At 51.9% G+C, this 22386-nt stretch overlaps 10 protein-coding genes across 10 annotated transcripts; 6 read left to right on the forward strand and 4 right to left on the reverse strand.

Moving 5' to 3' along the window:
- Window positions 1-59: 59 nt before the first annotated feature.
- On the forward strand, window positions 60-792 carry N7458_003131 (ferredoxin family 2Fe-2S iron-sulfur cluster binding protein; the record flags this gene model as incomplete). The annotated part of the gene is made up of 3 exons (XM_056906514.1): window positions 60-331; window positions 388-494; window positions 551-792. The coding sequence occupies 3 exons, from the start codon at window positions 60-62 to the stop codon at window positions 790-792; spliced, it is 621 nt and encodes a 206-aa protein (XP_056770621.1).
- Window positions 793-1074: 282 nt separating this feature from the next.
- On the reverse strand, window positions 1075-1974 carry N7458_003132 (rRNA-processing protein RRP15; the record flags this gene model as incomplete). The annotated part of the gene is made up of 1 exon (XM_056906515.1): window positions 1075-1974. One exon carries the CDS (start codon window positions 1972-1974, stop codon window positions 1075-1077), a length of 900 nt encoding a protein of 299 aa, XP_056770622.1.
- Window positions 1975-2206: 232 nt separating this feature from the next.
- N7458_003133 (RNA-binding signal recognition particle subunit SRP54) lies at window positions 2207-3864 on the forward strand (the record flags this gene model as incomplete). Its single annotated transcript, XM_056906516.1, has 2 exons — window positions 2207-2284; window positions 2344-3864. 2 exons carry the CDS (start codon window positions 2207-2209, stop codon window positions 3862-3864), a joined length of 1599 nt encoding a protein of 532 aa, XP_056770623.1.
- Window positions 3865-4200: 336 nt separating this feature from the next.
- On the reverse strand, window positions 4201-6310 carry N7458_003134 (alkaline phosphatase family protein; the record flags this gene model as incomplete). The annotated part of the gene is made up of 4 exons (XM_056906517.1): window positions 4201-5275; window positions 5365-5998; window positions 6056-6182; window positions 6233-6310. The coding sequence occupies 4 exons, from the start codon at window positions 6308-6310 to the stop codon at window positions 4201-4203; spliced, it is 1914 nt and encodes a 637-aa protein (XP_056770624.1).
- A 376-nt stretch (window positions 6311-6686) lies between these two features.
- On the reverse strand, window positions 6687-7658 carry N7458_003135 (putative class III chitinase; the record flags this gene model as incomplete). Its single annotated transcript, XM_056906518.1, has 1 exon — window positions 6687-7658. The coding sequence occupies one exon, from the start codon at window positions 7656-7658 to the stop codon at window positions 6687-6689; it is 972 nt and encodes a 323-aa protein (XP_056770625.1).
- A 1212-nt stretch (window positions 7659-8870) lies between these two features.
- N7458_003136 (KGG domain-containing protein) lies at window positions 8871-9321 on the forward strand (the record flags this gene model as incomplete). Its single annotated transcript, XM_056906519.1, has 2 exons — window positions 8871-9083; window positions 9157-9321. 2 exons carry the CDS (start codon window positions 8871-8873, stop codon window positions 9319-9321), a joined length of 378 nt encoding a protein of 125 aa, XP_056770626.1.
- Window positions 9322-9691: 370 nt separating this feature from the next.
- Window positions 9692-12277, forward strand: N7458_003137 (putative spindle pole body associated protein SnaD; the record flags this gene model as incomplete). The annotated part of the gene is made up of 1 exon (XM_056906520.1): window positions 9692-12277. The coding sequence occupies one exon, from the start codon at window positions 9692-9694 to the stop codon at window positions 12275-12277; it is 2586 nt and encodes an 861-aa protein (XP_056770627.1).
- A 374-nt stretch (window positions 12278-12651) lies between these two features.
- Window positions 12652-14671, reverse strand: N7458_003138 (uncharacterized protein; the record flags this gene model as incomplete). Its single annotated transcript, XM_056906521.1, has 3 exons — window positions 12652-14101; window positions 14159-14436; window positions 14489-14671. The coding sequence occupies 3 exons, from the start codon at window positions 14669-14671 to the stop codon at window positions 12652-12654; spliced, it is 1911 nt and encodes a 636-aa protein (XP_056770628.1).
- A 4722-nt stretch (window positions 14672-19393) lies between these two features.
- N7458_003139 (ERF4 family protein) lies at window positions 19394-20131 on the forward strand (the record flags this gene model as incomplete). The annotated part of the gene is made up of 1 exon (XM_056906522.1): window positions 19394-20131. The coding sequence occupies one exon, from the start codon at window positions 19394-19396 to the stop codon at window positions 20129-20131; it is 738 nt and encodes a 245-aa protein (XP_056770629.1).
- A 696-nt stretch (window positions 20132-20827) lies between these two features.
- On the forward strand, window positions 20828-22238 carry N7458_003140 (AP-2 complex subunit mu; the record flags this gene model as incomplete). The annotated part of the gene is made up of 2 exons (XM_056906523.1): window positions 20828-21164; window positions 21241-22238. The coding sequence occupies 2 exons, from the start codon at window positions 20828-20830 to the stop codon at window positions 22236-22238; spliced, it is 1335 nt and encodes a 444-aa protein (XP_056770630.1).
- Between the last annotated feature and the right edge of the window lie 148 nt (window positions 22239-22386).

Raw genomic sequence — 22386 nt, forward strand, 5'->3', positions numbered from 1 at the left:
TCGTGTCCGATACCCTACTTTTTCCCTCTTTCTTGCTTTGTTCAAGACCACTCTACACAATGGCCCTCTGGCGAGAATTCGGCCTGCAATTGCGCCGTGCCGTGCCCAGGGCCAGCGCCGGCGACGTGTGTCTTGCCCGCCCGCGGAGATACGTCAGTTACTCGACTGCGCCGTGGAGAACCGGAGGGGCTGCAAACCCGAGTCTGAGGAATACTGGTGCGAAGAAGGACCTCCGGTCGGTGTCGCAGGGGTGGACGGAGACACGGCGGTGCTTCTCCGTCACGGCGCAAGCTGCCCACGGCCATATCACGCCGCCGAAGCCGGGCGAGGAGTGAGTCAACACACGGCGGCTTCGGGATAGCCTTGCTTTACTAACTACAAGAATAGGATCAATGTGACATTCATTGACAAGGATGGCAACAAGGTGGAATTGCAGGTGGCCGAGGGGGATAACCTGTTGGACATTGCACAGGCCAACGATCTTGAGATGGAGGGTACGTTCATGTTTGAGTATCCATTCGGCCAGTTGCTGATTTTACTTCTTAAATAGGTGCCTGCGGTGGCTCTTGTGCCTGTTCAACATGCCATGTCATTGTCGAAGACCCGGATATCTTTGACAAGATGGAGGAGCCCTCGGATGACGAAAACGATATGCTGGATCTTGCCTTTGGTCTTACGGAGACATCGCGGCTGGGCTGCCAGGTGATCATGACCAAGGAATTGGATGGCCTGGTTGTACGCCTGCCATCTATGACCCGGAACCTCCAGGCGAGTGACTTTGAGTCGAAATGAGTGGGACATCAAAGAAAATCTGGGAGTCATGTCTAGGTAGACATCATTGAACAGGCGCAAAGCCAAGAACACTTCAGTCCATAGGGACTCTGTATTATTTGCATTTAATTTGGGCGAGCAGATCTGCAAGATACCAAATGAAACATCTCCTGTACCATTTGTATAATACCATCCTGCAAGACTGATTTACAGGTGAATCGAAAAACAAGATAGTAAAGAAACAATAACGTAGAATCTCCCAACGCCGGAAACATGCCATGGGTAGTAATCATAGATCCCTTTTTAAGCCTCCTCGATATTCAAAGCCTTTCCCTTCTTGCCATTGATCAGCTCAAGGAAGCCTTGCTTGCTGACCTCATTCACAGCCTTCTCCCGCTCTCCCATGCCAACAGTTCCCTTCTTGCGCTCGTCTCGGGCAGCCTCTTCACCACGGACCTGAGCAGCGCGCACAGCATTGAACAGCTTGACAACACCACGCTGTGCTGTCTTACGCAGGCGCTTTTCTTCTTCTCCCACTTGTCCCGTCAGACCTCTCTCAATGCCCATCACATCACGAACACGGCCACGGTCCAGCTCTTCCTTCTTCTCGGCACGCAGCTTAGCACGAGCCTGGTTGTCGAGCCTCTCATTCTCCCATTCACTGCTTTTTTGGGCAGCGTATCTGCTTCGCGAGAGGACGGGGTCGGCACGGGCGGAGACTGGGAGCTTGGTGGACAGAATTTTGGAGATGGATGTAGAGAATGCAGAGGGGTCGTTTCGTTTAGGAATAGCACGGCGCTTGCCGCCCGTAGTGGATTGCTCATCCTCGGAAAGATCATCATCTTCTTCAGAGCCGGACATGTCGATGTCTTTGTCGTCGGCTTCATCATCATCGACCTCCTCGTTGTCGTCGCTGGATTCTTGCTCCTCGGCAGTAGGTTTTTGCTTGATTGCAGGTGTCGACTTGGTGGTCTTCTTCTTAGGAACAGGAGCAACAATAGAGGTCTTGTTCACCAGAACACCTCCATCTTCTTCTTCGTCGGAATCGGCGAGATTGACAGGCTTGAAGTTGGTCTGATCATCGTCCTGTTCATCTTCGGAACCGCTGTGATACTCGCGCTGCTTGCGGAACTTCTTTGGTCTGTTGGTCTTGCCTTGCATGCCATCCTGGACCTTGCGCTTCTTTGAATATGACCCAACCATTGTGAAAGAAATTGCAAATTGATTGCTGGGTGGGAATAATCTGCGAGTTGGAGTTGGTTCATCGCGAAGCCGTCCAACTTTTTTTTGGGCGGTGAGACCCTCCCGCTCTCCGATTGGGACTCCGCATTGCCTCCTTGGCCTTTCGGCTGTCGCCCCTCCACTTGTGGTCTTCTGCTTGTCCCCAGGATTGCTGTGAATTAATCTCACCTACGATCTCCCTCAACCACCCATCATGGTTCTTCAGGATCTCGGGCGGCGTATTAATTCCGCCGTCAATGACTTGACGAGGTCTAATAACCTCGATGAAAAGGTACCGCAATGCTCTCGCCTCACTGGGGTCTACACGATCGCGTATGCTAACTAGACCAGGCATTCGATGACATGCTCAAAGAGATTTGTGCTGCCCTTCTCTCCGCCGATGTAAACGTCCGACTTGTCCAGACCCTTCGCAAGTCCATCAAATCCAGCGTCAACTTCTCCTCCCTCCCCGCCGCCGTCAACAAGAAGCGCCTGATCCAGAAGACTGTCTTCGATGAGCTGGTGGCATTGGTCGACCCTCATGCGCAGCCCTTCCGTCCCAAGAAGGGTCGCCCCAATGTGATCATGTTCGTCGGTCTCCAGGGTGCGGGTAAGACCACCACCTGTACCAAGTTGGCTCGTCACTATCAGACCCGTGGGTTCAAGACGGCGCTGGTTTGCGCGGATACCTTCCGTGCTGGTGCCTTTGACCAGCTGAAGCAGAATGCGACCAAGGCCAAGATTCCATACTACGGTAGCTTGACCCAGACCGATCCCGCTATCGTGGCCGCCGAGGGTGTTGCCAAGTTCAAGAAGGAGCGTTTCGATATCATCATTGTCGATACTAGTGGTCGTCACCGTCAGGAGGAGGAGCTGTTCACCGAGATGACCCAGATTCAGACTGCCGTCACTCCCGACCAGACCATTCTGGTCCTTGATGGTACCATTGGTCAGGCTGCCGAGTCTCAGTCGGCCGCTTTCAAGGCCACTGCAGACTTCGGTGCTATTATCATTACCAAGACTGACGGTCATGCCGCCGGTGGTGGTGCTATCTCAGCTGTCGCTGCTACACACACTCCTATCATCTTCCTCGGTACCGGTGAGCACATGATGGATCTCGAGCGATTCGAGCCCCGCGCATTCGTCCAGAAGCTTCTGGGTATGGGCGATGTGGCCGGCCTTGTTGAGCACGTACAAGCCATCACCAAGGACTCCAGCTCGGCTAAGGAGACATACAAGCACATCGCCGAGGGTATCTACACTATTCGCGATTTCCGCGAAAACATTACCTCGATCATGAAGATGGGCCCTCTTTCCAAATTGTCCGGCATGATCCCCGGTCTCTCAAACCTGACCCAGGGTCTGGATGACGAGGACGGTTCCATGAAGCTGCGTCGCATGATCTACATCTTCGATAGTATGACTGCCGCCGAATTGGACAGCGACGGCAAGACCTTTGTTGACCAGCCTAGCCGTATGGTCCGCATTGCCCACGGCAGTGGTACCACTGTTCGCGAAGTTGAAGACCTTCTCTCCCAGCACCGCATGATGGCCGGCATGGCCAAGCGGGTCGGTGGCCAGAAGAAGCAAATGCAGCGGGCACAGAACATGATGAAGGGCGGTAACAACCAACAGCAGCTCGCCGCCATGCAGAAGCGTATGGCTGCCATGGGTGGTGCCGGTGGAATGGGTGGCATGCCCGGTATGGGCGATATGGCCAAGATGATGCAGATGATGGGCGGTGGCCAGGGTGGTGGTATGCCTGGTCTCGGAGGCATGGACCTGCAGAGTATGATGAGCCAGATGGGCGGGCTGATGGGTGGACTGGGAGGTATGGGAGGTGGCGGCGGTGGACGAGGTCGTGGACGGTAGTTTGCAAAAGCTGCCCGTGACTTGTCCTCTCCCTGTATTCCCCATACCCATTCACGGTTCATCGACTTTGCATCTAGCTGGCGTTTGGTGTTTTGAAGATATCGTACATTCTCTGTGGCCTTGACAATATGATGTCTGTCTATCTGAATAGGCCTACAATGTTTTAAAGCAGTTTATAGTTATGCACTATTGATGACAATTTGCCTTGAAGGCTTGAAATTCCAATTTTGACTATGCGACTCTGCTATAACCTACAAATCACTCTCCTTGACGAAGGAGAGGCGTCTGAAGGCTGGACCTCCCTTGACTCCTTGCATAGTGACATTACTTGCACTGCTAACTGAGTCTCTCTGCAGCCTGAACTTTGTCCAGCAGAGTATAATAAGTTGCAGTCGCGATGTCAAGGCAGTAATGTGCCAGCTCCTCCGTTCTACCGATGGCAGTCTTGAACGCAACATCCCATCCATTCTTGACAAGCTTATCCTCCAGCACCCGTCCAGGAGGGAAATGAATCCGTTTGGCAGAATCCTGTGTAGCACGGGCCCCAGCAGCTGCCTCCAGTGGGATACTAAGACGGTATTTCCAAACGACCTCGCCATCAACGTATAGCGAGTACGTGAGTATCGAGCTTCGCACGGGAACAGGGGCCGGAGCAGCAGGATCAACCTCGTCAGCGCCATCGGCGATATCAATGTATCCGAATTTACTGTTTCCATCAGGTGCGTACTTCACAGAGACATCCTCGTCGTCTGTCTGATAATACGAGCGAATGGGAAGGTAAAACATGCTGAGCGGACCAACGCTGAACTCGTGAATGCCCAGGCCTGGCGTATCCGACTGTAACTCAGAGGGAGGTAGTTCAAGACTGGGATCTGGGAAGCGCGTGGCGCCGAATTCGTGTCTGTCGCCGCTCAATAGAACGACGCGCACATTGAGCTCGCGTTCAGTGCGCCACATTGCTTCGAACACGGTGCGGCGCTCGTTCAGGAAGCCACCCCATGTATCTGTCGTACCGACGTGCCAATTCTTGGTGAAGGGTACGCTGGAGCTGATGATTTTCCAATGGACACCTTCCGGCTCTGGAGTGCTGAGGTAGGCCAGGAGTGATTGGAGTTGTGCATGACCCAAGATAGTAGAGTTGTCCTGGGATGGCGCGGAGCGATATGTGCGGGTATCGAACATGAAGAACGAGGCTGGCCCGTTGACGAAGGAGAAGTAAGTTACTTCGTCAGGATGGGCAAACGCTTTCTCCGGGATGGGCGGATTGGCGGCAACATGGTAGTGCAAGAATGGATCCGCGGCAGCCGGATAAGGCGCCGTCTTGTTACCCTGAGACCAGTCATTCGCGATTTCATGGTCGTCAAGAGTATGGATCAGGGGAGGTCGATGGCAGGGCCATCGACTGAGCTTGCTGCCCATGAAGGTGAGGAATATATCCGGCGGTATTCACTACGGTAGTGGTCCATGGAAGAGCCGAAACGGATGGGTACATCGATGTACACAAAGTCGCCCAGGAACAGCATGAAGGCTGGTCGAAGGAGTGCGGGGAGCTTGCCAAGTGCTTCCGTCATTTTCTCGATTCCTGGAATCTTTAATGGATGCGAGAGGATGTTGTATGGGAAGTTTGGCTTTATGCAGCTTGATGTGACGAAGGATAGCCTGTTCGCCGCGGGGGACCCTGGCTGCGGCGCCGTGATAAAGCTACCAGTTTTATTGTTGGATAGCGAGTACTTGTAGTGGGTTGACGGTTTCAAGTTTTTCAATGTCACAGCCGCGGTATAATCAGTGCTGTTGTCCAGTTTGTATACCGTCCCCTCTTCAGTCAATTTTTGAGAGGATGGGGAAGAAACCTCCCGGTATGAGATCACCACGGGCAATTGACTTGGATCTGGCTCGCGGAAGAGCAAGTTGGCCGTAGTTGACGAGACATAGCCAATTCGAGAGAATGATACGGCAGTGGTTGGGTACAGTACTAGCCCTCGAATCAGAAAATCGATAGTCAGCAATGCCACTGTGATGTTGATCAGGACCGTTGTCCAGGTCCACAGCGGCGACCGTCTGGAAGGAAGGCCTGTCAGTAGGGTCTTCAGCCCGGAATCGCCGGGCTCGGAAGTTTTGGGTCCTCGAGTGCGTTCTAAATAGTATAAGCTAATAATGTCCGGTTATAAGCTTCTCAGAATTCATTACTTACTGGAGCCTTTTGTGGTACTCCTGGAGCGATTGGATCTTGGGTGGTCATTTCTGCTCAGCAAAACAAGGGATGTCAAATACACTGCCAGCGAGGTGAAGATGATAGGCACAAAGTGATGACCGGGAATCTAAACCCATTAGGAACGCAAATTGAGAGTGAATGGATCATGATTCATACCCATCTGAGAAAGATGAAGCCGAATAGGCGAATGGCCGCCGAGCTGGTGGCCGTGGCAATGTGCGGGAGAGATGCCATCGTTGCGATTCACCCAGTGACCAAGGGAAAATTAGTGACCATGGCACAGGAGGATGCTGAAGCTCAGACGGCAGATCTGCTCAAGGGGTGAGGTTCTTAAATTTCGATTGACGAATGTCTGGGGCGAGTCATGTTTGTTATGGCAGTGGTGATTGGTGTTCGCAGCTGGCGATGACGTTATTCGTAGCCTAGACCTGGAGGTGCCAAGATCGCCCCCAACCACTACTTTATTGCCTGAATATCCTCTGTACAGGGGATCCTTCGCTGCAAAATTAACGTGTTATCATTCCTATAGACGCTTATATGCAATTCGAAAAACGAGATTGAGATGCATCCATTCCACTCATCGGGTATATATCCTTCCTTCCATCTCCTTTCATAATCCACGTCCTTGGTTCAGCATGTCCTGCAGCAGATTGTTTAAACTGTTAGCCATCGGGCCTGCAGTCAACACTTGACGAGCTGCAACCACCACATCCTTCATGCCCATGCTCAGCGACATCTCCGCAGCCCACTGCCAGGGTTTCTCGCGCTCGCCCGGCATTGCATTGAAATATTCCCAGCCCATCACCCCACCAAAGTTCGGGAACTGATCAACTAGCATGGCCAGGACGACACTGATCTGTTCCCGTGACACATACCCCTGGGATCCATTACCCGGGTTCGTCAATAGACCGTAAACCACACGCCGTGGAGACCAGCCCTGAGCCACGATGGCAGCGTACATCCGCGGATCCTCTGCAAGGCCCCAGCCATTGTAGAACTGGGCGTTGTACCAGTCGATCTTTGAAGCGCGCGCCTGTTCCAGTTCTCGGTAATCAAACCCGGACAAGTTTCCAATCCCAAGTAGAGCTGCAGCCACGGGTGCCAGGGAGATGATGAAATTATCACCCATGTCACTCTTCAACCGATCAATCAACCGAATAACCCCTTGGAGGGACATCTCCTCCTCCACGTCGAGATCAAGGCCGTCGAGTGCATAGCGTCGTATAATAGCCAGCAGGGGGCGATAATACGCCTCAAACTGCTCTTGACTGCGGTCAAGACGTTGGAAAGACCCCTGGGCGGCACCTCCCAGCATTCCCATCACCTTGACCCCGCCTGCTTTCACGAGGGGTACTTCCGCCCATAGCGGGTCGAATTTGGAACTGTCGGGAGGATCATCATTGAGTGTGATATTGCCTGGTCCATCGTTGAGATGGATAGCAGCAAGAATAATATGCGAGATGCCAGTATTGTGCTCCACCAGTGGGAGCATCGACACATATGGCCCTTCGCCGGGAATCAGGGTCTGATGGTAGCAGATCACGCGACGGCGCTCTCGCGCACCACCTGGAATCGGTGGCATATTGAGAGAATTAGGACGCGTTTTCTTTTTGCTCTCAGGTGTGCTCGTCGGCTCGTGTGAATTGGCCAAGTACGGTAGAGGCCCCTGATCAACTGAAGCAGGACTCCTGGAACAGTAGGGCGCCAAGACCACCGTGGAATCCAGAAGCTAGGATATCGATTTTAGTTACACAAGAGTGCGAGAGTGTAGCTGGAAGCTTTGAAATCCCGATTGTCGCATGAACTATGTTGACTGAGATATCACTAGAATCTCCGTAAGAAGCGGAGCCTCATGGGCACCCCGCGACACGGCACAGTGACTAAGCGGGGAGGATGCTCGGTGCCCCATTAAAGATGTACTAACTTACAGAGGTCCATGAGAAATCTGTCAACGATAATCATGACAAAGTCAATTAGAAAAGCCTCTGAAGAAGAGTTTATCACATGAAAACTAATTCGTAATCTTCCTATGTAGCCAAAGCTCGAAATCCCTGATGTTCATACCCGGCATCAATAATGACGCATGGCCTACTATGTATGATAGAGTCCCGAGATACAGATGGTAGTTAATCATCGACACAGTCACATCCATCCCACCCATGTAAGACCCTAGTGAACTATATGTGCTCTCAGTATTGAGGTTTCTATCTTTGAGAATACTTTCGAAGCCAAATCACACACAGGAAGTTTTCTAGGAAAGCGATCACACCTCAATCGCTGACAAGCTTCCAAAGGTGGACGAAGAGAGCCTTTTTAGGCGTAAATATAGGACAACAATGCACCGATTGACCGTTTAGCTAGTTAGTCGTCTAATGATTGGGTACATGGAGAAATAAAAAAAAATTGATTGGAGACAATTCGAATGACATCAAGCTTCGGTTTCGGATTCAATTCCGGCTGGGCTAGGAAGCTTGGGTGAACTTCTCGAATGAACGGGAGTCGCCTCTATTCGTGGTGGGAACGTGGGGATCTAGTGTAATGAACGGGCCAATTGAAAGTGGCCTGAGCATATGAGGCAAATCAAGCCGGTTACTCATTGGAGTATAGTTGCGTAGCCCCTTTGTATATGTGAGCGAAGCGGCGACAGACGTCACAGGAGTATAAAAACTCGGACATCCTGCACTCCTATAATTTTCCCAAGGCTCTGGCTGCCCATTTGAAAAACACAGGCTTCGCCATAAAACGACGGTAGTAACTTCTGATCACTGATTGTTTTCCTGCTTCAGCCTCCGAAATGCTGTATCCTACACTTCGTCTAGCACCTCGGCTTCGGATAGCGGCTTGGCACTGCTGCGGCGTCGCGACTGCAACACCCAAGCATCCCAATCCAGGAAACTTTGCAAATAGACCACGAGAGGAGATGTCAGAGATCGGCTATCGTGGAGGTAAGAAAGGTGGCAAAGCTCGGGGTGTTGGCGGATTCCATGACATGGACCCCGAGAAGCAGGTATGATTTTTCGTTTGGTGCCAGTTCACAGATTAGCGACAACAGCGCATGTCTCAACTAACGAATGAAACAGCATGATATCGCATCTCGAGGTGGACGTGCCACTCGCAAGGCAGCTAGGGAGCTGGCAGAAGCTGGGACCCAGGCACAAAAGCGCGAAACTGGACTGGGCGCAGTGCATAGGCGTTCGCATGAACCTCCCGTGGTACCACCCACGTTTGAAGAATGGCAGACGTGAAGAAATCACATAAATTGCTATAAGTTATCAGAATGAATGTATGCAATCTCGAAGAGCGACCTCCAATGTAAGAAAGAAGGAAGTACTGTAGAAAAGTAGTAGAATCCGCTAGTCCCGAAATGGCAGCGAGTAAACATGGAGCCTCAGGCAGCAATTAATCAACACCATCCGCATTTCATCCCGCGACAGTGTCAACTTTCTTTCCTCACAACTGCTATTGTTATCTCGATACCTATTTATTCAATGCCCCAATGACATAGAGTGTGACGCTGCTGCCAGTATTGACACCGACACCTGATCGGTCCTCGCCTCTTATCGCGCGCGCAGCGCCTCGATCGCATCTTGAACGTCCCGCCACGCGTCGGCGATCATGGCTAACACGGGCTACACATCGCCGTTCCCAACGTCCCACGATACCATCGGGCAATCTACTCTGGTCACGCCCCTCTTTATGCCCTCTTCTCCACCGCAACAACCCTCCAGTCCAGCAACGGAAGTACCTCAATCACCACAATCTCCGCAGTCACCGCGATCACCTCAATCTCCACCGCGCCCAGAGAGCCCGGACTCCGAACACTTTGACCCTCACCAAGATGAAAGAATCGAAGTCAATTTGAGCGATCACGAATCAGATCATGAGGATCTACTGCAGGACTTGTCCCGCCCATCAACACCTGGAAGTCCAAATGGTTCCGACTTGGATGCGCGCCTAGCCGACTTCACTCTTGACTTCAGCGCGTTCCCGAGCAGCAAATTCTTAGATGGCAAGGATGAGCCACCACTGCCGGACTCAAAGGAGGATCAGGAAGACAAGCTGTCCGATGTCGGTGGGCCTGAAGACTTTACCGCGAATATGGAGCGATACCTGATGGGCGAGGGCATGTCGAGTATCAGGAAAAGCCGGGTCAATGAACAGAGTGAGCTACCACGATCGGCATCACGATATAAGTCCTCGAGGTCACAGCAACCAGCGGTTGAAGAGGATGCAGAGTCTGGCGAAATCAGTGAGTTCGGGCCTCCAGTCGACATGTCCACACCATCACATCTGTTGCACCGAACTAGCGCACTTGCAAGGGATTCGACACAACTGGAAGATATCGAAGAAGATCCCCATGATGGACTTTCCGCCATGGCATCTCCATCCGAGCGCAAAATGTCAATGACTCCCGAGCATGAGGCGGAAAATGTGGAACAGCGGTTGCAGCAGCGCATCGCCGAGTTAGAGGATGAAGTCCAGAATCGAGACGAGCAGCTCCATAAGAACCGAAAGCGGGTCCTCGAAGCCGTTTCTGCTGTAGAGCAGATCCGACACCTTCAGGCTGAGCTACAGCTCAAGAATGAACAGCTGGACGAAATCTCCGCGAGAAGTGGAGATGAAGCGAAGTTACGTGAGCAAATAGAGGCCCTCCAGCGACAGAATGAGCAGCGCGAGAAGCTACTGCAGCAATCTACGACAGGACAGTCGAACTTTGGCGTGGTTGAGCAGCAAATTCGAGATATGCAGAAACAGTTGCAGAACCGGGATTCCCAGAGCTCACTAGATGCTGAGCGCTTGGAAACGATTTCCCATCTGCGGCAGCAACTGAGCCTCACGCAGGAACAACTGAAAAAGCGCGACGAAACTTTGGACGAGACAATGACCAAACTGAAAGAAATCACCCGGGCAAAGGAGGTCCAGCTCCATGAGAAGAATGCTGAAATTGACAGACTCAAGGGCGAGATCGACGATCAAGGTCTGGAGAATGAGAGACTGGAGACCGAACTTGAGCGCGTGAACAGGGACTACGAGGCGCTCGAAGATCGTCTGACTGCTTTGGAGACGAAGAGTGGTCCGCTTGAAGAGAGGAATCACTCTCTCGAGGCAGACCTCACTCGCGTTCAGTCACAGGTGGAAGCGCAAGAAAGCGCTCTCAAAGCAGTAGCAGCTGATCTGCCCATCGCTAGCCGAAGCACATATAGCGAGATCCTTGATCTGATTAAGGACCTCGGTGGCGAGGATCCCGCACCGAGAACTGGCTCTTCCCCCAAGGAGAAATCCTTCGATGATAGCGGTATGCAGCAAGTAGGACAGGAAATCGCCAGGCTCCAGCAAGATTTGCAGGAAGCCACCGCCTCTCAGAAGGCTGCGGATGCTGAAGCCAACAGCCTGAGAGAACAGCTCTCAGAGACCCAGAACCTGATCAAGGCAATCGAAAAGGAGAATTTCCGCCTGACCACACGCATGGAGGAGCTGACCTCCAACCTCAACAAGACTCAACACGAGTTGACACGCACACAAGAAGAGCACGCCGAATCTCTTGAGACCATTGCTCATCTCCAAGAGGACGCCCTCGGCCAACCCCCGAGTCCACCTCCTTCACCACCTCGGACTCGCGCCGAACAAGCAGAAGCACAAGACGCTACAAACACCGCGGAACTGGAAGCAATGCATCAAGCCCAGATTCGAAGCTTGCAGACCGCCCACTCCACTGCCATCTCCACTCTCCGCTCCTCCCACGCTGAATCGATGCGGAAGATCCGGAATCTTCTCACATCAGCCGAACAGCGTGAAGCAGAGCTCCGCACGGAACTCACGACCATCCGTACCTCAATTGCAACCCAGGAATCATCATTGCGAAAGACATTCAAGTCTGAAATAAGACGACTGGAGGCTGTCATTGCCGCCAAGGATGAGACCTCCGCGGCTGTAGACGAGCGCATCGCATTGTCTGTGGACAAGCGGGAACGTGAATGGGAACGGCGTGTGGATCTACTGCTGAAAGAGCGTGACCGTATGGCCAAGGCTCTTATGATGTACTGGGGCGAGAAGGAAATGGGCAAAGGCCCCGGCCCGTTGGCTGAGGGCAAGGGGAATCGCCGACGGGAAAGAGATGATGTGGATGTAAAGCAGGGCCAGGCGTACAAGTACAAGTATGCTCAGAAGCATCGATCTAGGAGTGGAGATAAGGAGGTATAATGTCGGGCGTGTGACGGTTGTTGCGTGTTTTAGCTTTGCATTGCAGGTGGATCTACGGGCATTGGTTGCTTTAGGCATTGTACTGGCTTTTGTCAAGGCGTTTCCACGTTACAAAAGATTCTAGTTAAATTGAGATCCTCCTTGTGAAACTCTAAGAGACTGGGCATGTTTCTTCATTTCGTGTTCAAGAATGAGTATTTAATTCTGGTATCGGTACTAAACTAAGAGCAGGTATCAAATCATGTCGCTCCACCTCTATCCAGCCTCCTCCGATCATTCCCTTTTGCTAACCACAAGAATACAACTTCTAGCTAATCATCACTAAGAAGCAAATTAAAGTCCGTCCAGCAGACAATCATACACAGTCCAATCCTTCAGTAAAAGCCCAGACTGGTCCTATTCGCACCGCGATAAGTCGATTGATCAATCACGTTAGGCTTGCCTTCTGAGGCCGCAGCAGCGAACTTGGAATCATCAATAGATCCCTGCGGAATTGAGCCAGACTCCATGATGCAGCTCAGTGGACCATTGAAACCGCCCTGCGTACTGCTACGCGGCCGACGGGTGCTGGGATAGATAACCTCAACATCATTGCGGCGTTGTAGATTAGGCACCGAGCGGCCTGGGTCGAAGACCTGTTGATTGGCCCGACGGGGAGGATGAGGGTGCCAATTGGCATGGTGCTGGCTCGGCGTGTGTCGTGGCATGTGATGCTTGTCGAATGAGTAGGAGCTATTGCGGACCGGATACGGGACGGCGTGGGTTTGGCGAGAAGTTGTTCGGCGTGGGGGCTCGGCGTGTAGTGGAAGAACGGCGGAGTTCTGACGACATGAGGAGGAGTATTTTCGTGGAGATGGCGTGATTGGTGGTCTGGGAATGTAGTGAGGATGGTGAGGATGATGGATGGACATGGTTGTTTGAGCCAAGCATGCCATCTGGGACCGGCCGACTTTGCTGGGCTCGGCGGACATCACGACTTCTGGAGCATCGGCTGAGTTCATAGTCATTGTACGAGCGTGACCTTCCGGTTGGGTCTCTGTTGGTCTCGTTGAATTGGGAGAAGTCTGGGTCGCACTGGATGCTGGCGAGGTTTGAGTCGCGTTGGCTGGCACATCTGTGTCATTCGCAGCAATATTCTTGCTAGAAGGAGACGGTGTCACGACCTGCTTCTCCACGTCTGATACTGCATTGGGATCCGCAAGAGCGAGAATCTGGGGATCCGATGATAGTGGCAAAGACAGTGGGAAGGACTTTGGAAGAAACCGTCTGAAAGACGATAGCGATGACTTTCCCCTCTTGTGATTTGACGTGAATTGTGCAGGAATTGCTGGTACTTTAGGAATTGCGAAATCGGACAGAAGTGTGTGTGATTCGTAGGCGGTTTGTGAGGTCATAACTGTTGAAGTTCTTGATATCGGATAAAACTCGCTCACAATTGTTTGGCCACCAGGAGAGAGGCGAGACAACGAACCATCAGGTGAGACCGTAGTTCCTGAAGCAATCTCTCCGTATTCGGAGCCGGGGTTTGTGTTTATTCGAAGCTGTGGGCGTAGGCGAACGGGTGCAGGGTGACGGATGCTTGGATGGCAGTTTACTTTATCAGCCAGGGGGTCAAAAAACCAAGGCTCTTCGCCGGCTTTCCCATCGTGCTGGCGGCAAAGATTCAAAATTTCGTTCTTGAGGGTTTCGTCACTGTCCCAGCTGTGGGCCGAGAAGACGCTGCCATCACGAAGGGCCTGAGAGCGCTTATAGATCCCAATGATGGACACGTCGTATGGACGATCGCAAAGCTCTCGTGCACAGTACATGGTACACACCGTGACCCTTGAAAGACAATCGTTAGATGTAAATGAAGACCGCTTCCAATTCTGCGTGACTTACAATGAAATGATGGATACGATGACTGATGATCGGTGAAACACGCAGCTGGTGCCAACTCTCCAGTAGCTGGCATCTGTTCCAGCTGGAAGACATGCTAGCTGCTGGGCAGCTACAATCAAACCAGTTACACTCGTAGCGAGCCATAGCAGAAGATCCAGTCGGAGAAAGTACGTGCAGATATTGTGGAGGACTGTTTTCTGCTCTCCGAATCCTCCAATCTTGTTATACTGCCAGGCGACCAAGCTCTGAAGCGAGACCAGCGGGATGGTTAGAAATGACTATTAGAGAGGTCAGTACACGGCTAAGGTCGGCTTCACTATGTATACATACTGCGACCATGCATAGAACCAAGCTCAGGGTCATCTTCGAATCGACCCAATGATTGCCATACAGATAGAAGACAAGGACTAGTCCGACAATGGACTCGAGGATCAGGCAATATAACGAAACGAATATCACCAATTTAGTCCACGTCCCTTCCTTTCGAGGCGTGGGAGAGAATCCGGTAGCCATGAGTGCGTTGTTGAAATGTGCGAGCTGCCCTGCAGCGTCGCCGACAAAGGTTGAATGTCAAGGGTGAGGACCACAAGAGCCGAAAGCAATCTAGTTGTAGAGGCCGCGTCGCGTAGGATGGAAGGATGATAACCGTCTGTCTTTGACACAACCCAGCGGTAGACTTATCAGCTGGTGGCGGGACAGTCTCGCAGGAAGAAATGACAGAGACTAAAAGAAGGATCCGACTCGGCCAGAACGCAGGCTGTGAACACGTCGACGCGCCTGGATGTGGAGGGGTGGAATGTGCCAGCCGAGGAGTCCGGCATGGCAAGAATCCCAGCCGTGAACATGGCCTTTGCGAAGCCCAGTGACTAGGCTAGCCAGCTTGCACAAATTTCCTGCCTGCTGATCGGCTGGAATGTCACAGTAGAGGGGTTCACAAGTCAGGCAGGGATGTGTTTGGTAGACGCTGATGCTATCCCCACCCCCTGGTGTTGAATTGGTCCATCGTCAGAACTTGTCAATCCTTGCAAATCGGTATTTCGGAGAATTTGAAGAAATGCATCCCATGCACTCGATGAGCTGGATTTGCGTCATTGGCAGGATCACCCTCGACGGATGTACGGAGGAAGGGCTGCTGGGAAGAGCGTCGGCTGTCAACAGGGAGGGTAAACCAGATCCCTCGATGACGTGCAGTCAACCCGCCTGTTCTCGTTCAACACCTCTTTGATATCACCCTGTTCACCCACACAGACTAATTCGCAAGCTACTGGACGTCTAATTTGGATCGGCAATACAGCATCTATGGTGAATTTCACCTGTGGCTTTTTTTAAGGGCCAAGATCGCACTGCGTAGCCATGTCTATCTAAACACTCACGTGACCTCGAGGGGATGCACCCTGTGAACAGCAAGGACCGCTTGAAGCATCCAGGAGCCTTCATATTTGACTGATCCAATTTCTTAGTCTCCATCTTCGAGCAGCATTCTGGAAAGACGCGGTTTCAGAAATTCCAAACTCGATTTTAATATGTGACCGCGGCGTCCCTTCCTGTGGTAGGAGAGTGGCAACAATGAGAACGTCAATATTACTGGAAAGACTGTCACCAGCGGAACAAAAGGAGCTGTAGAAACTGGAACATGCCCCAACTCACGATTTGACTCAAAATATGTATAGTTAGACTCGTGGCGAGGAGAACGCGTATGAACTTGTCGCACGAAGATACTTTTACATCCAAGAACATACCGAGTACTCAACGCGCTTTGGCATTGAGATGGGAGGAGACGGTGGGTTCAATCACCATCACAGAGCTCCTCTGGCTTCTGGATCTCAACCTTTGGATGTATTCCGTCTCGTTTGTTAGAGCTGGACTCGGACAGGACACTGCTGTATAGCCTAGAAGGTAGGCGGTTACGATCATCTGAAGCCTGTTTGAAGTGCAGTCTGTGCTAGATCCACTGAACTGGCGGGCACCATCGCGGCAATTTGACAATCTGATTGACAGGCAATGCTCGCAGGGCATATAGTAGCACCCTGCGTAAATGTCACGCTGGTTGCATAGAGCAGGTTTGAGCCTGTGATTTTCGTAACATTGTTTCCCGAGGTGGGACCAGTAGCTGGACACAAACCAGTGAGAACAGGACCAACAATAGCGGTATAATTGAAGAACACTGGCTGAGTGTTATCACCGGCTCCAGTTGTGACCACCACTCTGGCAGCACCCGCTGCATGCTGAGAAGATACTACTGAAAGACGTTGCAGTGCTCGAGGTAGGAATGGCTATCGTAGTGCCAAAGTGGACCAACGTCGAGCCTGACAGGTTGCTGCCCGTGATCAAAATCTGAGAGCCCCCAGAGGTGAGCCCAGTTGTGGGACTGAGTCTAGTTATTGCAGGCAGAGACACCATCGTCAAGAGTGAGGAGAAAGTTCGATTTGATAAGGGTGGATGTAGAGGACGCTTGGGGTCCGATTGGGTTTGTTGAGTCTGGAAACCGGAATTCAAGAGACCGACATACCTTAAGTACAATGGGCATGCTCTACTTTAAAGTGAGTGTCCCTATTTAGTACGGCTCCTTGAGGGCCTTCAACTCATTTTTCACCGAACTCTCATGGTTCCACATACGGAGTCAAGTAGCTAAGACGTGCTTAACCAAAATAGTTAGCAATCGGACATTATCTATAACATAGGCCAGAAGCTTATGAACTATACCACTATAACAGCAGAGCGGAACCTTCGTGAAACCCATCAATGTAACAGCTTATGCCGTTACCTCATTGTCGAGGATTCTGTCCTGTTTAAGGCTAGATTCTCGCTTTGTGCCTTGATTGGAAGATTGTCCTTTCTCCTGCATTTTGCTTCGCTCGACTCGACCTCAGTCCGGTAATCTCGTGCCGATACCTTGTGGTATCTTGCCTCTCCGGTATGTCTTCCCCAAAGGAGATTCCAAGAATCACATCTCACATCTTCCACAGGCTATCTCCCCTCTGCCCTTCTCCTGATTTTCCTTTACCTTACACCTCTCACCTAGTGTAAAGACTACCATGCGAATCCGTATACCCGATGACATCGAAAGCATGCACTGCAAAGAAAAGTCAATGCTGCATGACTTGAGCACTGTGATCACCGCTGGCATGGAGATGCACCATTCCAAGTGTACTGTGACTACACCGCCGATGGTCAGCCAATTCCTAAGTGTATCGAAGGCACCCGTCTCGAATACCTGGCTCTGGCTACTCTGTTGGACCCGGACTTCGAGAATTCGACCATGAGCCCTAACTAATACAAGGAGAAGGTGGTCCAGGTAGCCTACAACCTGAACACTGAATTTATGCAGACTGTCGTGAATTCCTGCATTTACACATCAATCCACTTCGAGCGTGGCCTTCCATGACCAAATAAACCGACTCTATAATGGACAGAAAGTGCCTCAAGATCGTGTTGTGTCCGAACAATGTGAAGCTGGTGAATTCTACCTTACGCAGGGAAAGGTTTTTGCCTTCCGGATCAGTTTCATGAAGGAATCTATTCGCGGAACTCGCTTTCTCGGACCCCTCGACAGTGACCTGTGGCGATCATACGACTTTGAGAATCGTATATGTGCCAGTATCACCGAGGCTCAAGGGTTTATATGCCATTTTATCCACTGGAATCAGACGGGCTCGATGTCCAACTTGGAGGATTTTGGAGATTAATGTGACAGGATGGAAGATTACATGCATGATTCACAAGACGACGGAAATGACAATTGCAAAGACGATTTCAAAGACAAAATATTTACTAGACTTGAAAAAAACGAAATATCTCGGTTATCTTCGATCGAGTTAGGGATTTGACAAACGAGGGATGGTTGAATTTTCAACGAGTATACTACAAGACGAGCAGCCTGACTGCCGTAAAACTAGCGGTATAGTGTACATACTCGCTCAATCATACAGTACTATGCGTGTCAAAAGGGCAATTTATCCAATGATGTACGACTCCACACAGTTGGAACTGCATTTAACGTCTGTCCGTAGCTCTGACGTGGGCTTGGATCGGTCGGGGAGCTAGGAGATCCTTCGCCTAGGCAGAACGAACGGATGAAACAAGGGAGGGCGATTGATGGATCAGCGTGAAACGGGCTAAACGGGGAGAATTGACAGGTCGAATTGGAGCTAGGAGGAATTATTGTCGTCTAGATGGACCCATAGAACGAAGACCCCGAGTGGCGGTCGATTGTGGGCTCTGCTGTACATAAACACATTCGCTGGCCGGCTATTTCTTTTCGAGGATGACTTTGCTTCAATTTATTGACCTCGCCAGCTATCTATAGTCAATTTTTGGCTGCCTTAACGAACCACTTTGCCCTTCTATTTGGTCTCTGCCAAGCCGATCCTCTGGGGATCCTCACGATTCGTCCGATTTGTCACTAGTCGAAAAGCCTCACTCGAGGCTCGACCGGCCGGGATTACGGCCTCGAATTTGAGACAATCCAGGATAAGCCCTTGAACTGAGGCATTGTTGCTTTTGATCTGACTCAGTCAGTCCTCTCTCCTTTCATTCTACATTTCATCGCCCTTCGTTTGGTGAACAATTGACCGACTATCGCCAATTCATCTCGTTCGTTCCTCTCTCGTTTCCTGGTGCCGATCTCCATCCGCTCCTTTCGCGCTCTCGCGCTCGTCTCTCAAAAAACCACCGCACGTCCCTTTCGGTGCTCCTGTTCCTTTTCTCTTTTCCCTTTGGGGAAATCGTTCGTTCCTTCTCAAAACGGCGTCCTTTGCGATCCCTCGTCCTCGATCGAGGGAAGTCGAATCCAATTCCTCTCGCTTTCTCCCGCCCGGTCCGCATTCCCAGCGACGGTCATCCTTTGGATCTCGTGGAGCCCGCGGCCACGCCCCCGTGGAGGCGACTCCGCCCTTCACTCGCGCACCGCGACGACACTGCGTCCCCCTCTCGGGCCCGTCGTCGTTCCCTGCCATCCTTCGCCCGCCGGCCGTTCGCCTGGCCAACCCCGTCAATCACGTTCCTCGCATCACTCCGATTACTGTCCCACCCCACCGCTCCGACGAGAGTCTCCCCCTCGGCCCCCAGCGCGACGCATACCCTCTACTCACCGTCCCTGAACGCCGACGCAGTCGCCTTACTCCATCTCCAACCAGCCTAATCGTCGAACACAGTCAGGGTGAAACTGAAAGCGGACACACGAGTATCGCTTTACCCCCGCGACACCGGCGCAGCGTACAATTATCTCCAACAGAGATGGCAGCTGCTTTTGCTGGGAGCGCCGCCAAGGACGTCGAGAACCTCCGGCCGCCTGAAGAAGTCCATCTCGCCCATGATGGCACTCGTCGCCGCGACGACGACCGACCGCGCCATGCCCAGTCCCAAACCTCTCTCCGATCCCAATCCCAGATCGCCTCAGTCCCCTCCAACACCGGCCCAGTCCCTCCTGATGTCGCCGATGAACTGGCCTGGGGCCCCGCGCACCCCTGTTTCCCTCACTTTAACCCGCACGTTCCCATCGGTTCGGAAGAATACCTCACAACCCGAGTCATTCGCATTCGCCGCGACTGGATGATCAAGGGTGATTTGGCGCCGACGTTCTCTAATTTGTATCCCGAGATTTTGGATCCATTGCTGTCAGAGCAAGAGTTCCGGAAAGTGATCGCTACTGTCAACGAGGGCCTCGTCAAGGCCTTTGACCCGTTCAGCTTACGAAACTGGTTCGACGGAGCAATTGGGCTCCTAACTGGTTGGATCTGGGACGATATGAATGCCTCGACAATCAAGGGCCAATTGCAACAAGTGGAGTCCTGGCTGGAGAAGTGGAATCGTGAAGTTGGCGCCAAGGACGGTGTGCACATCTGGAGCCTGCGCCGCTCTGCATACATGTCCCTTGATATCCAGATTCCAGACCCCAAGGTCGGCATTGTGCCGAGCGAGGGTCCGTCCATGCCGAATACCAGGCCTAGCACAGGTGTAGGGCCTGGCAATTGATAGGCCTACTGTCGCCTGTCCTTTGCTCTCTTTTTCTTGTTCGATCATTGTCTTATTTGGTTGTATATGTCCTTTGTAATTTTGTCAATTTGCTCCCGACCTGGGCCTTTTGCATGATATCCCTCCCTACCCAGCGACTTGCCCTTGATTCTCTCCCTCTGCGATCTTCACCCTCTTGCTTCCTGGAATTGACACCATTCCAGGCTAATCCTTCCACCTTGCATCTTTGTCGCTGGGATTTTTCTTCTTGTTACTTTCGGCTTTGCTGATGGACTGTTGTTGTCCACTGTTGTTCATACCTGAATTTATGCTGGGGTCATCGGTTGGCTTGACCAGAACCCTTGAAAGCGAACATTATGGCCATGTAAACAGTGTGTGTCAAAATATTAAGTACTCGTTAAACTCTCGTATCGCAACTGGCAATGCTAAGAGAGGTAATGTAAGAAGCCAAAATCTGCCATATCAACTCGAGTCTGTCCAAGGAATCGAATGTCCTTCATAATACATTTACACATCATGTCCGACTGTAAGAAATGTGGCTTGCTGAGGCCATGTGCATGCGTACGGAGTATACTTGCCTTGTCCAGGCGGTGTCGATCCACCCCACACCCTTTCCCCCCCCTCGCCCGAGCTCCTGGAACTTCGACCTGCCAAACGGGATGAGCCCTGTCTCCCCCAGCATACTACACCACCACCATGCTGTCGGGGATCCTAGTCTTCAATCAGAAGGGCGAGAACCTCATCTTCCGCGCCTTCCGGAGTGATTGTCGCCCACGCCTCGCCGACATCTTCCGTATCCAGGTCATCGCCAATCCGCAGGTCCGCTCCCCGATCCTGACCCTGGGCTCGACTACCTTCAGTCATGTCAAGCACGAGAATATCTACCTGGTCGCGGTGACCAAGAGCAATGCCAATGCTGCGCTAGTCTTCGAATTCCTCTACCGGCTAATTGTGCTGGGGAGGAGTTACTTTGGAAAGTTCGATGAGGAGGCTGTGAAGAATAACTTTGTGTTGATTTACGAATTGCTTGATGGTGAGTCGCGACTCTGACGAGCAGGAGCTTCTCCTCTTCGATTTGCCTTGATAATGACTGTGATGGCGCCATGTAGAAATCCTCGACTTCGGCTACCCCCAAAATACCGAGACCGATACCTTGAAAATGTACATCACGACCGAGGGGGTCAAGTCCGCCATTGCCAACTCACCAACAGACTCCAGCCGGATCACTCAGCAAGCGACCGGTGCGCTCTCCTGGCGCCGTTCCGATATCAAATATCGCAAGAATGAAGCCTTTGTCGATGTGATCGAAGACGTCAACCTCCTGATGTCGGCAACCGGTACCGTCCTGCGCGCCGATGTGAATGGGCAGATTGTCATGCGAGCATATCTTACCGGTACTCCCGAATGCAAATTCGGTCTTAACGACCGACTTCTCTTGGACTCTGGAGCCTCCTCCGGGGCGAATGGAGGGCGAGGTGGGGGGATTTCGGGGAACAACAAGGCTACACGAGCTGCCGCCGGCTCGGTCACGCTCGAGGACTGTCAATTCCACCAGTGCGTTAAATTGGGTCGTTTCGATGCTGACCGTATCATCTCATTCGTGCCGCCGGACGGCGAGTTCGAGTTGATGCGCTATCGCGCAACGGAAAACGTCAACTTGCCCTTCAAGGTGCACCCGATTGTGCGTGAGATCGGCACAACCAAGGTCGAGTACAGCGTGGCGATCAAGGCCAATTACAGTTCGAAGCTGTTTGCGACGAATGTCGTGGTCCGTATTCCGACGCCGCTGAACACTGCAAAGACCACCGAACGCACGAGCCAGGGTCGCGCCAAGTATGAGCCTGAGCAGAACAATATCGTTTGGAAGATCGCGCGGTTCTCGGGTCAGAGCGAGTTTGTCCTCAACGCTGAGGCGACTCTTACGTCGATGACCCACCAGAAGGCCTGGAGTCGACCGCCGCTTAGTCTTTCGTTTAGCATCCTCATGTTTACCTCTTCTGGGTTGCTTGTGCGGTATCTCAAAGTGTTTGAGAAGAGCAATTACAGTTCCGTCAAGTGGGTAAGGTACATGACTCGTGCAGGAAGCTACGAGATCCGGTATGTTTAGCCATTGCTCATTCTTTCATCTCGTTTGAATTTACTGACTGTGGGTCCTATTCTAGATTCTGAGAACTGTTGACCCCTTAGCTTAGAGGATGGTGTGCATGAACCCTTGTCCTTTTTGATTATGGAATCTCAGGCTGGGTGTCTGGCGT

The sequence above is a fragment of the Penicillium daleae genome, assembly GCF_028827525.1.
Source record: "Penicillium daleae strain IBT 16125 chromosome Unknown utg000002l_segment0_segment0, whole genome shotgun sequence".
NCBI classification, from domain to species: Eukaryota; Fungi; Ascomycota; class Eurotiomycetes; order Eurotiales; family Aspergillaceae; genus Penicillium; species Penicillium daleae.